Source organism: Squalius cephalus, assembly GCF_949319135.1.
Source record: "Squalius cephalus genome assembly, chromosome: 11".
NCBI classification, from domain to species: domain Eukaryota; kingdom Metazoa; phylum Chordata; class Actinopteri; order Cypriniformes; family Leuciscidae; genus Squalius; species Squalius cephalus.
The window spans coordinates 10,091,096-10,108,290 of record NC_137132.1 but is presented as its reverse complement, the minus strand read 5'-3'; the positions used below and the strand labels follow the sequence as shown (position 1 = coordinate 10,108,290).

Below are 17,195 nucleotides of genomic sequence, written 5' to 3'. Positions count from 1 at the left end.
TTATAACACGCAATTGCGACTTTATTTCACGCAATTCTGACTTTATATCTCGCAATTCTGAGAGATAAAGTCAGAATTGTGAGATGTAAACTCGCAATTGTGAGATAAAAAGTCGCAATTATCTTTTAAAATGTTTTATTCTGTGGCGAAAACAAGCTTCCATAGAAGGGAGACAGACTTTATTACATAATTTGCGGTGCTTCATGGGAGTGAAGAGCCTTGCAGAAATCTTTTGGCACAATTTGCTCCCACAGACTCTCCGATTGGTGGGGTTTTCCCTACAGCATCATGGGTAATGTAGTTTTTAACAATGGATTCTGCTGTTATACACAATCTTTTTTTTAATAAATGGAAAAAATGCAAACAGATGGATTCAACAAAAGCTTACACAAGTTATTGTTAAAAAAATGAATTACCCTTTGGAGAAAAGTTTTTAATTCCGGAACACGACTGTTGCATTTATGGTTTCATGAAGAACCTTTCTGTCCCTCCGTTGACAGCTACGCAACTACCACTTTGATGCTTCAAAAGTTCATAAAGAGATCGTAAAACTAATCCAAATGAATGGAGAGGTTTATTCCACATTTTCTGAAGAGACTCAATCGCTTTAAATGACGAACAGATTGAATTTAGGCTTTTATTCACATAAACATTGATCAACTCACACGTCAGATATGGTAAACAGAAGCTCAAGCATGTTCGCTTGATGTGAAAGAACCAATGAGTTTCATTCTTGTGTGGTCGAAAGTCTTACAGTTTTGATGACATTAATGACAGAATTAATTTACTTTATAGTAAAAAAAAAGGTTCTTTCGATTTTTCAAATGTTCTTCGCACTAAGGAAATGTATTCACTTGGGGAACCAAAAATGATTCTTCTATGGCATCACTGTGAAAACCCCTCTGTTGGAACCTTTATTTTTAAGAGTGTATTATAGACCGACTTGGTGTTGGAAAACGCCCATCATTATTTATTCTATATAATTGCGCTCCTATGACTGACTCACCCGGGCAGGCAGTCTCCGCAGACGGCGTTGTTCGTGGTGGAGCAGTTCCCCTTCTGGAAGCGGTTGAGTAGAGAACAGTCCAGACAGGGCTTGCATTTCTGCAGGCTGCGGTCCTCTTTGAAGCGACTGGCTCTGCAGGGCACACACTGGGCATCCTCCCCATAGCCAAAGCCACATTCCTGTGAGGATTAACGGAAGATATCTCACTGCCGAGGAAGGGAAGCGCGAGGGAGAGCCGCGCTAAAGAAAAGCGCCAATGTGGACTAACAAGAAGCCGAGATGAAATAATGATCACAGTGTGTGTGTGTGTGTGTGTGTGTGTGTGTGTGTGTGTGTGTGTGTGTGTGTGTGTGTGTGTGTGTGTGTGTGTGTGTGTGTGATCCCCAGCTGAACAAAGGCCAAGCTTCTTTTGAGAGAGTCTATCTTACACAGGCAATAATCTCCCTGACTCTCACGGGATCAATGGACAGCCTTCTGCTCCGGGCCCCCGAAGGGCTCCGCATTTGAATCAGAAAGGCCCACGGGGACGCCCATTGTTGGTTTATTGGGAGTTTATTGCAGAGGTTTTGTCAGGCCTGTCTTCGGCTAAAGTGTGTCTGAGAAATATTGATATTGAGAGGTTTTGGTATGTGGAACGCAGAAAAAGAAAGCCCTTTAAAATAAAGGATTTACAAAGCACAAAGATGTTTAATAGTGCAAACACATGCACAATAAAGTGTTTCTAACCACAGAATCAGGAATGCACTCAAATTTGTCAAATTAAAATATTTTATTAAAATTTGTGTTATCCAATTTTTTATTTTTTTTTATCTTTTTTTATGTATTATAAATACATTTTATATTATAAATTAAATTTCTGTCTAGTACAAACATGTAATGTATTTCATTTGATAATTTATATCAACTTAAAAACAACAACAAATGATATATATATATATACTACCATTCAAAAGTTTGGGCTCATGCTTCATGTTCTTTAAGTACATTATAATTGCTGAATGAAATGTATATATATATATATATATATATATATATATATATATATATATATATATATATATACCATTCATTTATGTTCTTTAAGCACATTATAATTGCATATTATTTTCTTTTGATTTTGGAGTGAAATATAACCCAGACATGTTCTTGACTGGTTTGATGATATTCACCCAGAAAAGCGATCTGTTTTACGCAAATCCAAATCGCGAAGGAAACTTGAGGAGAGGTCTCAATGTCAAGTTGTGTGGTCGTGGAGAATTCTCAGCGCTCTTGAATTATACGAGACAACACCCTTTGCATTGTTCCCTAAATACAGGCCTATTTAATTTCAATAAAAGATCTAAAACTGTGCAGTTTGTGTAATAATATAAGGCCGATTTCACTGTACTCATGCCGGCCTAAGAAAACATAACAAAGAAACCACAGAGAAAGTGTCTACATGAACAAAATGAGCAAGCTTGCCATTTTAGCCGAATGAATGAGCAATATAACAAAGGAACAAAATACAGTTGCCTTTAGCTTAGCAACTAGTAACTAAACACCAGAATTTTGCACACAAAAGAGAAAATTTAGTTGGGAAGACGTTCTAATGGGTTGGGAACGGTCTTTCCTTGAACGGTGACGAACTACATTTGTTCGGCATGTTTCTGCACAACATGTTGGGCTTTGACGTTTTGCCACATTGAGTTTGACATTAAGAAGTGAAATGTAAGCAAACTTTTTTTTCCAGGCTCCAGGATCTAAACTGAAATCTTAAGCGCCGCTTAATTAGCATTACTCAGAAGAGTCTTTCCCCCCTCCAGGTCCACCCACTTCAATAAACAATGCCAGAGTCTTTTCAAAACTCTACTGACAGTAATCAATCTGGAATACGCTTGTTTGTTTTTAATCCTTTCCACATTGGTATAATTCTTGGGAATCTTGCAGGGATATATTCAGCTTTTACTGAGGCTGATTTCTCAAACCATAATTGAAGCAGAGCTGCATGGAATTCAAATTATGTCTTATGCAGCGATCCAACCCAACAGAAATCATCAATCAAGCCATTTATCAATGGAACCAACCAGCAATATGACACTAATTTAAAACACACAGTCTTCCTTTGCGCGTTAAGTAGTTCTGACTACAAATCTTATGTCCTTTTTTGATACGTGTCAGCTACATGAACAATAGATGACCCAAAAACTAAACTTTTGTCATCATCAACTCGCCATTTTGCATATTCAAACTTGAAGCATTGCGATTCATTATGAGAAGTACAAGAACCAAAGCAGCATATCTGGAATGAATAGACTCAAGATTTTTGGAGAATGACTTAAATTAGAGTTTGTTTCTCATACATAGCAATTCTATGGCATCAGAAGACTTGGAGAAGTCATCTTAACCACTCTTAAGGTACTTTTTATGATCTTATATTTCACAACTTGGTTCAATGTAAATTTTTCAAAACATCTCATTTTGTGTTTCCAAAGAATAAATATAACAGAACATTTACTTTGGGATGAACTATTGCTGTGGTGTAGATGCTGACTGAAATGACTGGAATATTAATTTCATGTATGTGTTCAACATATTTCTCAAAAGTGCTATTTACTTCTTCATGTGTAAAACGTTTAATTAACAAAAAAATGAATAAGTATACCTTTAAAGGGTTAGTTCACCCAAAAATGAAAATGATCCCATAATTTACTCAGCCTCAAGCCAGCCAAACACAATCGGAGTTATATTAAAAAATATCCTGGCTCTTCCAAGCTTTATAATGGGAGTGAATGGTACCCTAGATTTCAAAACTAAAAAAATCTCATCCATCCAACAAAAAAGTTACCAGAAGCCCATGATTATAGGTTATAAAGTTATCAATATGGATTTTTTTCTTGCAAAAACGCATCGCTTTGGTTTGCTTCAGAATTGTGTTTGGCTGAAAGAAAGTCATATACCACTAGGATGGCTTGAGGGTGAGTAAATAATGGGATCATTTCCATTTTTGGGTGAACTAATCTTTTAAGACTTTTTAAATCAGCACAACTACTTTACAACAAACACACCACCTCTGACAACCACGTTCCTACCAGTCGCATTCCAGCAGAAGAGCGTAATGCATAGAAAAGTGAGAGGACCTTTGTGGTTTGATATCACCCTGCACTATTGTTTTTTTCCCAGCTGCCCCTTCCCTAGTCAGGTCGCTGTTATTCCACCACACTGAGCTGGATTAGAGAAGAGGCTCATATATCATTAACGTGGAGATCGGCTTCAAACAGGGGCCTTCTTTCTACACCGCGATCCAGTTTCCCAGCTCCGGCACACATGGATTACTGGCCTGAGTGAGAGAGCCAATGACAAGAGCTCTCCACAAAGCCTGGCCCCGGTTTCAGCCAATGTTAGAGAAGACTGATTTGGCTCTCTCAACACAGGCCCTCCAAAGTCTGCATATAGGGTGCCTGAACAGAATGACAGCTGTTGTTGCCTGCCCGCAGCCCATATAAGACCTTTCTCTCCAGCAGGGCATGAAAGATTGGGGGGGGGACGGTGAATAAAAGAGGTATGGTCACTCCGTTTGAAGGCATGATGCCATTCCTGGAGAGATAATCAACAGCAGAGCAAAGGGGGAACGAGAAATCTAAGGAGCTCTGGAACCCCCTGTGGTTTTTCTGTTGGAGTTTGCTGCTGGAATCCTCCAGCATTTAGAAGCTCAAACAGAAAGATGAACTTCATATAAAAGCCAATGAGGCTCCCGAATATGGCTCAGAGCTGTGGCTTAGTAGATATCACTTTGAGCTGTGGTCCTCATATGGAGCAACATGAGTTCGAATCTTGCTAGCAACATTTCATAATTCTAGCTGGATGCCAGATGGATGTAAATGAGGATTCAGACTCCCAGATATGGCTCAGACTGTGTCTGCATGTCAGAGCCCTGGCTTAGTAGTCATCACTATGAGCTGTGGTGCTCATATTGGCAACAGGAATTTGAATCTTACAAGCAACATTTCTGAATCTTAGCTGGACACCAGATGAATACAAATAAAGATTCAGGCTCAAAGATATGGCGCAGAATGTGTCTATGTGTCAGAGCTGTGGCTTAGTAGCTATTAATATAGGCTGTGGTGCTCATATGAGCAACAGGAGTTCAAATCTTGCTAGCAACATTTACTAATCCTAAAGGATGCAAGATGGTTACAGGATTCAGATTCCCATATATGTCTCAGAATGTGTCTGCGTGTCAGTAGCTATTACAATGGGCTGTGATCCTCATATCGGCAACAGGAGTTTGAATCTTGCTAGCAGCATTTCCTAATCCTAGCTGGATGCCAGATGAGGATTCAGGCTCCCGGATATGGCTCAGAAAGTGTCTACATGTCAGAGCCATTGCTTAGTTGTTATTACCCTAGGCTGTGGTGTTTATATAGGAGTTGGAATCTTGCTCGCAACATTTCATAATCTTAGCTGGACGCCAGATAAAAGCCTATGAAGATTCAGAATTTGGATCAGAATTTGTCTACACTACTGGTCAAAAGTTTGGAATAATTTACTTTTTCTTTTTTTTTTCAAGAAGTCTCTTATGATCACCAACGCTGTATTTATTTATTTGAAAGTAAAAAAAAGTAATGTTGTGAAATATTTTTTCAATATAAAATAACTGTTTACTGTTTTAATATATTTTAAAATGCAAAGTATTCCTCTCATGTCAAAACTGCCATTACTCCAGTCTTCAGTATCACATGAATCTTCGGAAATCATTGTAATATGTGTCAGATCTTTGGTTTAGCAGTTATCACTGTGTACTGTGGTGGTGCTCAAAAGGGAAATTGGAGTTTGAATCTGGCTAACAACATTTCCAAATCCTGTTTCCTCCTTGTTATCAAAGTCAAATGGTCAAAAGGTGTCAATACACACTTTAAGGCCTTGACATACATGTTACAATGATACAGTGATCATTGAGCAGTCATGCTTTTTACATGTTGGGGAACCTCAATAACATATATATCAGATTATTACTATAAAATGAGGAGTCAATAATTCAGCAAATCAGCCAACTCTATTCTTTACAAAAGCCTGTTTTCACAGTCCAGAATCATCCAGGAACATTTTGCCTAAAAGAACTCACCAAACCAGTACCTGCAAGTACCATTTTTCCACAATCTCCAGATCAGATTTGAGTGAGAATGCCAAGCAAAACAGCAGGATGGATTTGATAGAGGAGAAAGTTGGATGAATGCGTGTTCAGACACACAAGTGTTTTGAAGTCATCTAATTCAAAAAACACTAATCAACTAAATTACCCTGAACTGCTCATTAATACTTCCTATCAAAGCAAAGCTTGAACTTCTCACTTAACCCAAAAGGTAAGCTTTAAGGGTGAATCTTACAAAACCTGTCAAGAACATGTCTCAGTGATATATTACCCAAAAACCAAAAGAAAGAAATAATTAGAGTTCAGTTATGACAACTTGTTGAGTGGATTACTTCAACTGGCATTTATTGGCATGGGGCATGGAATATACATAGCTTGATTTTGGCGGACGATGATCCAGTCGTATGGGATCATCATACAGGTTTTGAACGACCTGAGGGTGAGCAACTGATGACAGAACTTTCATATTTGGGTGAACTATCCCTTTAACAATTACAAAATGCCTATCAACAAAGCTGTTATCGGCCTTTTCAGGTGAAAGACAGTGTGTAGGTGGGGATTTTACTTGCTGTTTGACTAGTCATGCTTTGAAAAACAGTAAAAGGGCGTCATGTGAACTGTTCTACTCTTACAAAAACAAACCGTCTGGAAGAGCTTCTGAGGTGTTAAACATTAAAACAACAAAAATGTTTAAGTTGTTGGTAATGTTATTACAGCTATTCTAAGTTTAAGTGTAATTTCTATAGAAGAAAAATACTTTTTTTAAAAACATATTTCCCAAACACACCTCCCATCTACCATTGGTCACAACAAACGGAAAGCTACGCCATTGGTCGAGCCATTGTTGCTGTTGTCGGGCAGGTCAGGATGCTCAAACAAACAAAGCAATGTTTTGATAGCGCCACAGAGATAAAGTGTTTATGCTTTTTGGGAGATAACCCTACTAATACTATAGTATCTGCATATTAAACTGGGATAAAAGAAAACATTTTATCATTGAAACTAAGCTAAAGTAACCTAAACACTGTTTTTTTTCCGCATGATATTGTCCTTGCTCCAAAGAATAGAGTAAACCACGAGTGTTTGAATGGAAAAAGCAGGCAATCATTCACTACCTCCTCAGGCCCCCAAAGCATTAATTGGCCAAAAACATCTGATGCACTGAGGCGTATAACTAATAAGTGTGTGTTCATGTGTACCAACATGAAAGTCATGCGGTTAAAAAAAAGCTTATGCACTACATTTATATGCATCCAACAGCCTAATGTACATGCATTTCCCCGAGCATGAACTGTGTAATGATTTCCACACTTCAGAAATATCCCAGACCACTGTTTAGATTAGGTGGATTGTACAAAACCACTTAATTTCTTCACACCATGTTTACAAGGCCTTGAAATTCTCAGAGGTGGCAATGACATTAAAAGGCTTGAAAAAAAAACAAAAAAAAAAACAGAAGATTGTGAGCAGGAGAGGATAAGAAGTGTGGGTGTAACTGATTAAAGCGTGGCCAGCGCTCTACAAAGGAGAACAGCGGTTCACCCATTCTCTTCATAAAAAGAAGGAAGCAATAAATAATTGGTCAGGACAAGCTATTCAAAACATTGGCATCCTCTCTCTGTTGGTGAACTCTTTGCTTTTGGCCTGTTTGGTCTAGAAGTCTTTCATGAACTCTGTGAAACTGATGGGAACGCGTCTCTCCATCACAGATTTGATCGCATGCATGGATGTAATGGATCTTTTTTATTTTTACAAAACAGCTTGAAGTAGAAGCTAAATATATGTGCACATTAATCTGACTGTGGTAGGTCAACTGAAAGGGAAGAATTCCAGAATAAAGCTCAATGGGAACCAATTCAAAGGAACAGAGTGCTTCGGGTATTATTTCTTGATTTAAGATGTAATCTTTTTAGGAAATTAAAAATACTAGTATATGTGCGCCAATGTTTCCAATTAGGCTGAAAGAAAAAATTAATAATCTATTGCAGAACTGGCAAACCTTAGACAGCTCTTGTCCAGCATCGCACTGCCGACAGGGAATACAGCTCCCAAACTTATCCTTGTATTCCTGTTCCCTGCAATCTCTTCTCTCCTCTGCCATAACTGCAAGCTGTGAGGGACAGGAAACCAGCATGGTTAGTATTCCATAATGTCATTTGACGTTGTCCAAAGTGGAGTGCACCAAAATGTGGAGATAAATATTATAATAATGATGATTACACTTGTGTTCTCAAGAACAAACAAATACACTGACGTTCAAAAGTTTGGGGTAAGTGATTTTTAATTTACATTTTTTTAAAGAAATTAATACTTTTTGCTCAGTAATGATGCATTAAATTGATCAAAAGTGATAGTAAAGACATAATGTTACAAAATATTTCTATTCCAAATAAATGCTGTTCTTTTGAACTTTTTATGCGTCAAAAAATTCTGAAAAAATGTTCCACAAAAATATTAGGCAGCACAACTGTTTTCAATATTGATAATAATAAGAAATGTTTTTTTGTTTGTTTTTTTGAGCAGCAAATCAGCATATGGACCCTTTTCACATTTCAGAAGCGGTTTAGTTGGGTAAACTTCTAAAGCGGTGAATGAGAGACTAGACTACAGCAAATTGAATTTTTGCATTCCCATTTTCTCCGATATCAAAAGATAAAATCCATGATGGTGTTTCCACGACTTTCCAAAAGAGAGGAAAATATTGGGGAGAATAATTACATCAGTTAGAATGAGTAAGATGTCAAATTTGCCGTCCCTCCCTCAGTGGTTGATTTTGAAACACCCTCAAAGCAACGTTAATTTGCTTTTTGACATTTACTGCCAAGGTAATATATCACACAGTATAGTGTTATGAAAATGAAAATATTAAAAACTTGACTAGATTTGCGATGTTGATAACTGTGGAAACGTCATCACAGTCTGTGAAAAGGGTTCATTACAATGATTTCTGAAGGATCATGTGACACTGAAGACTGGAGTAATGATGATGAAAATGCAGCTTTTCCATTACAGGACATTGCAATTTAAATATATATATATCAATACAAAAACAGTTCTTTTAAATTGTAATAATATTTCAGAATATTATTGTTTTACTGTATTTTTGATCAAATCAATGCAGCCTTGGTGAGCAAAAGAGACTTTCAAAAAACGAAAAGATCTTACCGACCCCAAACTTTTGAACAGTATACTGTAAAAAATGATATGATCAATAAGTTATGAACATATGTTTTTACATTGCTTTAACTCATCAAAATCAAAATTAAAATCTGTTTAATGTCATTTAAGTTGAAATGACTTAAACATCCAAGTTGATTGTACTTAAAAAGTTTAGGCAACTTTTTTTTTACTGAGAGCACATCTCAGGGTAAAAAACAAGCAAGTCAATTATTAATTTGTTACTTCTTAAAGTTTAAGAGTAAGCAAAAGGCTTGATATGAACCAAACGTACCATAACACACAGTGGAAGGACGAGTATCCTGTGAAGAGTGAACGCGGGGAGGATCGGTGCCCGAGGCATTCTGAAAGGTCTTTCCCACATACACTGTGAAAGCAGAAATCCTTTGATGAATGATTAATGGAGGACACTATTTGCCATTATCTCTCAAAACTGTGTGAACACTAAGCAGACAATGATTATTATAAATCCATACCCTTTTTTATGCTTTTTTAATATAAGAATAGAATACTAGAATACTGTGTGTTAAAATCAGACAAGAATAAAAGTCCCACTATCATTATATTAGCTTGTGTATCATTCAATTCAAATAATTAACAACATACAGATACTTATAAATCATATAAATCATCATCATGTTTTTTTAATAGTAAAAATGCAGAAAGTTTTCTATGATGGGTGGGTTTAGAGGTAGGGAATAGAATATACAGTTTGTACAGTATAAAAATCAATGTCTATGGAAAGTCCCCATAAAACATGAAAACACAATGTGTGTGTGTGTGTGTGTGTGTGTGTGTGTAGTTACATGCTGAATAATAACTGTTTATTTTTAATGGTTGAATCATAAAAAAGTAACACTAAAAGCTCTTAAAAACACTAATATTGGCCAATAATGATTAATTTATATGCTGGTTAGGCTTATAATATAGGCTATTAGGCAATTCCATAGGTAAATCCATATATTAAGATCTATGGATTTATAATGTTATAATACATTGCGTTGTGTCTTCAAAACATTATAACGTACTATATAAAATATGGATAACTTGTTTCTGTTACTTTTTGTCCTGGCTTAGAACAAGATTGTATGCTATGAATGAATTAAAAATATGCCCCTTATTGGCACTATGTTTGTGTGCTCTGTAGGCTAGTTAGTTTTCTGAAGATATTGATTTATGGATTCATATGCGGTCAAAGCAGCTCGGCAAATGTGTGCACAAAAAAAACAAAAATCTTTCTTACCGATAACGAGTCGCTCGTGAGATCCCGGTGTCCTACGGAAAGCTGTTCAGGATGCGGTCTGAGCTCTGAGCTCGTGAACCCGTCCCGTCCCAGCACTGGAGTTAAAGTTCAGATCAAACACTGCTGTCTGATGATGCCTGCAATCTGATCTCCCATCAGCATGCACATCAAAGCTTCACACACACGTCCTGGACAAGAAGCGCTTTAATTGAGCCTGTTCACTCACTCACACCCCTCCATAATCCGAATACCTGCAAAAAAGCACAGACTATCTGCATGATCCCGAGGCAGACGTGCAGTGAAAGCGGTCAGCAACAGCGAGTGTGTGATCTGATCTCTCTCTTCTTCAGTCTGCGAGTGTTTGATGCAGAATTCCCTTTCATCTCCGTGACGTCACCTGCCGCGCAGCGATTGGCTGCATTCTCTGCTGAGGAAACTTTTCACACATCGAGTTTGAGTTCTTGAAATCGAGTCTTTTGCACTCTTGTGGTTACAAACACGTTATTTGAGGACTTACGGCACACTTAAATAGGAATGTTATTAAGTTAGATAATAGAATATCAAAACAAGTGTCATTTGTTTAAGAAAAAAGATGAACATTTCACAAAAATAAGTTTGTGTGAAAACGCGGTTACCTTTTGTTTGGATCCAGCTGTTCAGTTAAACGCTATTGTAATATTTAATGTTCGAAGATGTACAAGTACTGGATGCCTTCTGCTGGTCATTTCAGAGAATTACACTCTCGAATTGTATGCCACTTGTGGCATATGCATGCTCCCTGTTCTCTTAAAGCAACACTAAGGAACATTTTTTACCTTAAAATAATGTTTCCAAAATCGTATCAGTGGTTCATCAAGTGGTAACAGGGTGAAAGGCACTTCTGGATTCGCTTTGTAGCCCTATATCTGCTATAACCACACCATGCAAGTTTGCCAAATCGGGTAGCGTTTCTGTAGTTCGAATGAGACGTAAGAAAACTACAAATTTGACTTGCTTTACGTCAAGCGTTACAATAGTCATTATTTCGTTTTCCTTCGTTTCTGATGTCGCAATACATCATACTTTCATGAAATCATGCAACATACTCTAGATTGTCAGTGGACATCGTTCATTCCAAAGCCGGTGCTAGATAAACAGCGAGTGTGCTTGCGACAGTTGTGGGCGGCGAAATTATTTATGACAGCGGTAATGGACAATTCCGCTTCCAACCTGTAGGGCGACCGAATAGGAAAAGTTCCTTAGTGTTGCTTTAAATCAAGGGTTTGTAATCATTTAGATGCAACAAACCCCCCATGTTTCCTGCAATGTTTTGCAGTATTTTCATTTGGTCACGTAAACTGTGTTTTAACAGTCTGTGGAAGGAACATAGTCTATTGACACAAGGAAAGCCTTTGTGCAGCATGTTCATGACAACTAGGCATCACTGGACATTGCTTAATCTGCTTAGTTTTCAAGGTCGCCATGTCTTCATCTGTGCAATGACTCATTGTCTCAGTTAGAGGGGCCAGATTAAACTCACAGATCCATGACCACTGTGAATCTGAGAGGTGATTTAACTGCTGTTTAAAAACATGAGAGAGTAAAAATATCGAAATCAAAGGCCATACATTGAGTCATGCACATACCATATGAAAATATGGCTCTTTACTGTCCTCTTTTTCTTGCTGTAGCTTCTAATTGTTAAAGGTTTGCACAGCACAACATAATGTGTTCACTTGTAAACACAAAGCTAATGTGGTGCACCAGACCATAATCTCACAAACAAAGTAAATCCTTGGGGTGAACTAGAAGCGCTACCCGAAATGCTCCATGGGACAAAGATTCCCATGGCAGACCTGCCCATGCACTGCATCTGAGCTATGAACAGATCTAATGAAAAATCTAACGAAAAGCATTAGCAACCGGGAGTTAATTAGGGAACAGCAGTGATTTGGTTCCTTGGGGCTCAAACCCTCTGATTACTGGCTCTGAGCTCAAGACATGCACTCACACAACATTTCTGTTGATCATTTTAATGTCATTATCATTATTTAACCTCTTCTGAACATCTATTCACATCTACACACACACACATTCTCCAACAGCAAGAAGTTCAGAAATGAGGCATGCAGTGCAGGATGAGTCCTGCTGTACTTAAGGCACAGTCTGATTTTTTTTGTGTGTGTCATTAAATTGCATGATACTTATGTGCATAAAAAATTACTTAAAGTGCTCTGTTTTTTAAAGTGAGTATAGCTCACAGTGGAATGCAGTCTGCATGTTTGTCTATTATATACCTCCTTGGTGTCGTTAATTAATACTGCCCTCTTGTGGATATTAGATGCCAAGGACCACAAATGTGGTCATCCTTGTGCGAGGGACCCCATCCTAAAATTCAAATAGTTTCTTGTATAAAGACCCTGTTTATACTGAATAAAATAATATTATTGAAATATCTTAAATATTATTTGGAAAATATTTAGTTTCTATTAAATTACATTATTGTTTCTTTTTTGTAATGTACTAATACTGTACTGTTAGATGTATTAATTATTAAATTTTATTGTACTAATTTATTTGTTTGTTTTAACTCTTTATTGGACTACAGTGGACAGCTATTCCAAAAGCCATTTCTTTCATATGCATGTGATTGCACAGTTGCACATGTGGACACTAGTGCATCAGACTGCCACCTATTGGCAAGCCCTTGTATGTGAAATGTTTTTTTCACCAAACCAAGATTGCTGATGGCCAGTCAGAAGTTGCTCCGGAATATCCATCCATTCCTACAATCCCAGGACACTCTTGCAGGTAGAATAAAATGTTGTAACATCAAGTAACATCTAAGGAGTCATATCATTGTTAAATTTTACAAGTATGGATTTTAGATTGGGAGGAAATTCTGATTCATCATCTTTCAACTAAATTGGACTCATCACTAGCTATATATCATTCTAAATTCATACTATTACTGTGACTGTTGTTCTTGAAAATACATAATCTGCAGTAACTTTTTTTGGTAGTAAATACATGTATTTGTGTTATTAGAATGTAATTTACAGTTACGTCAAAAAGTAATCTGACTCCGTAATGCATGTTACTTGTAATGCGTTACTTTACTCGTTGCATCAAAAAAAGTAAACTGATTACATAATACATGTTACTTGTAATGTGTTAATTTACTCATTACATCAAAAAAGTAATCTGATTAGTGATTACGTAATGCATGTTACTTGTTATGTGTTAATTTACTCATTACATCAAAAAAGTAATCTGATTACATAATGCATGTTACTTTTAATGTGTTACTTTACTCTTTGCATCAAAAAAGTAATCTGATTTCATAATACATGTTACTTGTAATGTGTTAATTTAGCCTACTCGTTATATCAAAAAAGTAATCTGACTCCGTAATGCACGTTACTTGTAATGTGTTACTTTACTCTTTGAATCAAAAAAGTAATCTGATTACATAATACATTATACTTGTAATGTGTTAATTTACTCATTACATCAAAAAAGTAATTACGTAATGCATGTTACTTGTAATGTGTTAATTTACTCATTACATCAAAAAAAGTAATCTGATTGCATAATGCATGTTACTTTTAATGTGTTACTTTACTCTGCATCAAAAAAGTAATCTGATTAGGCAATGCATGTTGTAATGTGTTAATTTACTCATTATATCAAAAAAGTAATCTGATTACATAATACATGTTACTTGTAATGTGTTAATTTACTCATATCAAAAAGTAATCTGATTACATAATGCATGTTACTTGTAATGTGTTAATTTACTCATTACATCAAAAAAGTAATCTGATTACGTAATGCATGTTACTTGTAATGTGTTAATTTACTCATTACATCAAAAAAGTAATCTGATTACATAATGCATGTTACTTGTAATGCATTGCTTTACTCATTACATCAAAAAGTAATCTGATTACATAATACATGTTACTTGCAATGTGTTAATTTAGCCTACTCGTTACATAAAAAAAGTAATCTGATTGCATAATGCATGTTACTTTTAATGTGTTACTTTACTCTTTGCATCAAAAAAGTAATCTGATTAGGCAATGCATGTTACTTGTAATGCGTTACTTTACTCGTTACATCAAAAAGTAATCTGATTACATAATGCATGTTACTAACTTATACTAACATATACTCTGGACTGGAGGGAGCGTCAGCGTTTTCCACAGAGTTGTACCTTCACCAGATCTTTGATGGAATCACATCCTCATGTTCTGATAAGAGCAATAAAAACACAGAGGGAAAAAAATCCCGACTGAGGTTGTCATAATTCATGCATGAAAGGGTTAATGTAATTTTTACCTTTTTAATTTTATTTTTATTATTTATGTAATTTTACTATTTTTACATTGTTTTTCTCTAAACTTATATATATATATATATATATATATTGCATTTCAAACATTTCAAACTGGAAATTTGTTCACAAGCAGTTTAATGTGCTTAAAGACTAATGTAAATAACTAAAAACAATAATAAGGTGTATTAAAACCATATTCCAACTTAACAGTTGAGGGAAAATGTAGACGTGCATCCGGCACTCTTCAGCGTCCAGCTGCAAGAGAGCCATGACCTTGGCATTGGTTTTGTTATCCTGCTATGAAAACAGCATGAAGATAAGTGTATGTGACAGAAAGCAGGCAAACAAATCATACAATATTCATGACATGAATGTCCTTCATATCTGTTTGCTTCACCATGACCATATCTTTTATTAGCATGAACAAACTTGAAAACAGATATTTTGCCCAATAGACCAAATCATAACCAATAAAAAAGCATTTAGACTATTATCCATGAAAAAGTAGCTAACTTAAAGTTGACTACTTAAAATGTCTGAAATGCCCATATGTTGTTTGTTTAGAAATGTATGATATTTTAGCTACTGTTAGTTAAGTGCACATCTCTTTCATCTGTTGTGTACATGGATTTTAATCATTTGTTTTTATGGCTTCCAGGCTGTTTATTCTGTTGTACTGTTTACCAATATGACCAATTACATAACACAATTTGATAAAAGGGTTTGTTCTTGGAGTTTTCATGTTTCAGACACTCTAAATCGAGAGAGTGATGAAGACCTGCATTATATTGCCGGGAATGTCAGTGACTCTACTAGATTACATTACTATAAGGCCTATTGGTGGATAGAGAAGAATGAGTCATTACTTTAGAAGGGTATGAGAAAAGAGAGTGGAAGAGTGTGTGTGTGTGTGTGTGTGTGTGTGTGTGTGTGTGTGTGTGTGTGTGTGTGTGTGTGTGTGTGTGTGTGTGTGTGTGTGTGTGTGTGTGTGTGTGTGTGTGTGTGTGTGTGTGTGAGTGTGTGTGTGTGTGTGTGTGTGTGTGTGTGTGTGTGTGTGTGTGTGTGTGTGTGTGTGTGTGTGTGTGTGCGCATTTGCTGAGGGCTTGTGTGGGAGTTGTTTTAGTAATGCCACCACAAATAACTGCTTTTCAGACTTGGTGAACTTGGTGAGCTTCTGCAGTTGAGTACAAAATAAAATAAATGATATAATTAAATATCTCCATTTTATTTTATATTCTTAATTTTCATACTTCAAGACTGAAAGTCTGGAGACATAAAAGTAAAAACAATAAATGATGAGTGCATGACAAAAAAGTTTCCACAGAAAAAAAAGAATGTTAATGGGGCCTCAGACGTCATACCCACAAACCGTTGGCTGAACGTCTGATGCATTTGGCCAAAGACTTTAGAAGTATAAAGACATATTACAATGAATAATAGCTATGAATGGGGGAAAGTGCAACGTGCAATATGGCGGAATAAGTCCCGCCTTCTAAATAAAAGAGCCAATCACTAATAGGTAAAGTCATTGCGTCATTGCAGCGGCTGTTCGAAGCTCCGGTTGCTACACATGTACATTGGCTGGTCCAGCCTGAAAAATGCTGGGGGGTTTTGTCATGATTTAAGCATACAGAAAGTAAATTTAAACAGTTGTCAGTATTAATTGGTGATTTCAAATATGAAATTTAATCATAAGCTTTGTGAACACCTTTGGAGAATTTGATGTTTCCCAATTCAAAGAGATGCACTGGATATTGCGTGACTGAAACAGCAGCCCGAGAGGTGTTTCAAAGATGGCCGCCGAGTGAAATGACTTGCCTTAAAGAGACTTTAATATGGCAGACAAAACTGGAAACACTTCGGGAGTTTTGAAGTTGTCATCTGACAAGTGTGTTGCATTCTTTTATGACACCAAAACCCTTCATGGAAGAAGAAGAAAGCCATTGTGTTTACAACTGTGACAATGAATGAGTGCTTATCATGATCAACTAAACGCTGGATTTGTATGTGAAGCTCACGACTCTTTAAAATACGTCAAAGAGTTGTACAAGTTAGGGACATCGACTTTACATTTTCACGCCCTAAAAGAGATTTAAAATAAATAAATAAATAAAAGTGGGACATAATATTGTCGGAAGAAATGCCCATAAAGTAGGCTAATGGTGCATGATAATAATTTAAACAGAAACTGTTATAATTTATCCTCTGTAGAAATAATAATTTCATACTTATATTTCGGCTATTATGTCTATATATTGATTGACACTCTTGTGAGCCACTGTTGTTGTTGTGGAGCTCAGGGTCACGTGATGCGAATGTG

At 36.4% G+C, this 17,195-nt stretch overlaps 1 protein-coding gene across 2 annotated transcripts in view; it reads right to left on the bottom strand.

The window, feature by feature from the left end:
• The window catches only part of tnfrsf19 (tumor necrosis factor receptor superfamily, member 19), a 29,799-nt gene extending 18,850 nt beyond the window's left edge, over nucleotides 1-10,949 (bottom strand). Inside the window, exons 1-4 of one of the 2 annotated variants that reach the window (XM_079886915.1) lie at nucleotides 10,555-10,949; nucleotides 9,586-9,678; nucleotides 8,134-8,244; nucleotides 1,007-1,185 (exon numbers count right to left, since the gene is read on the bottom strand). In XM_079886915.1, the coding sequence (XP_079743041.1) occupies nucleotides 1,007-1,185; nucleotides 8,134-8,244; nucleotides 9,586-9,675 (380 nt within the window). In that variant the 5' untranslated portion in view covers nucleotides 9,676-9,678; nucleotides 10,555-10,949. The remainder of the gene's footprint in view (nucleotides 1-1,006; nucleotides 1,186-8,133; nucleotides 8,245-9,585; nucleotides 9,679-10,554) is intronic. The other variant, XM_079886914.1, reaches the window with a different exon arrangement.
• Between the last annotated feature and the right edge of the window lie 6,246 nt (nucleotides 10,950-17,195).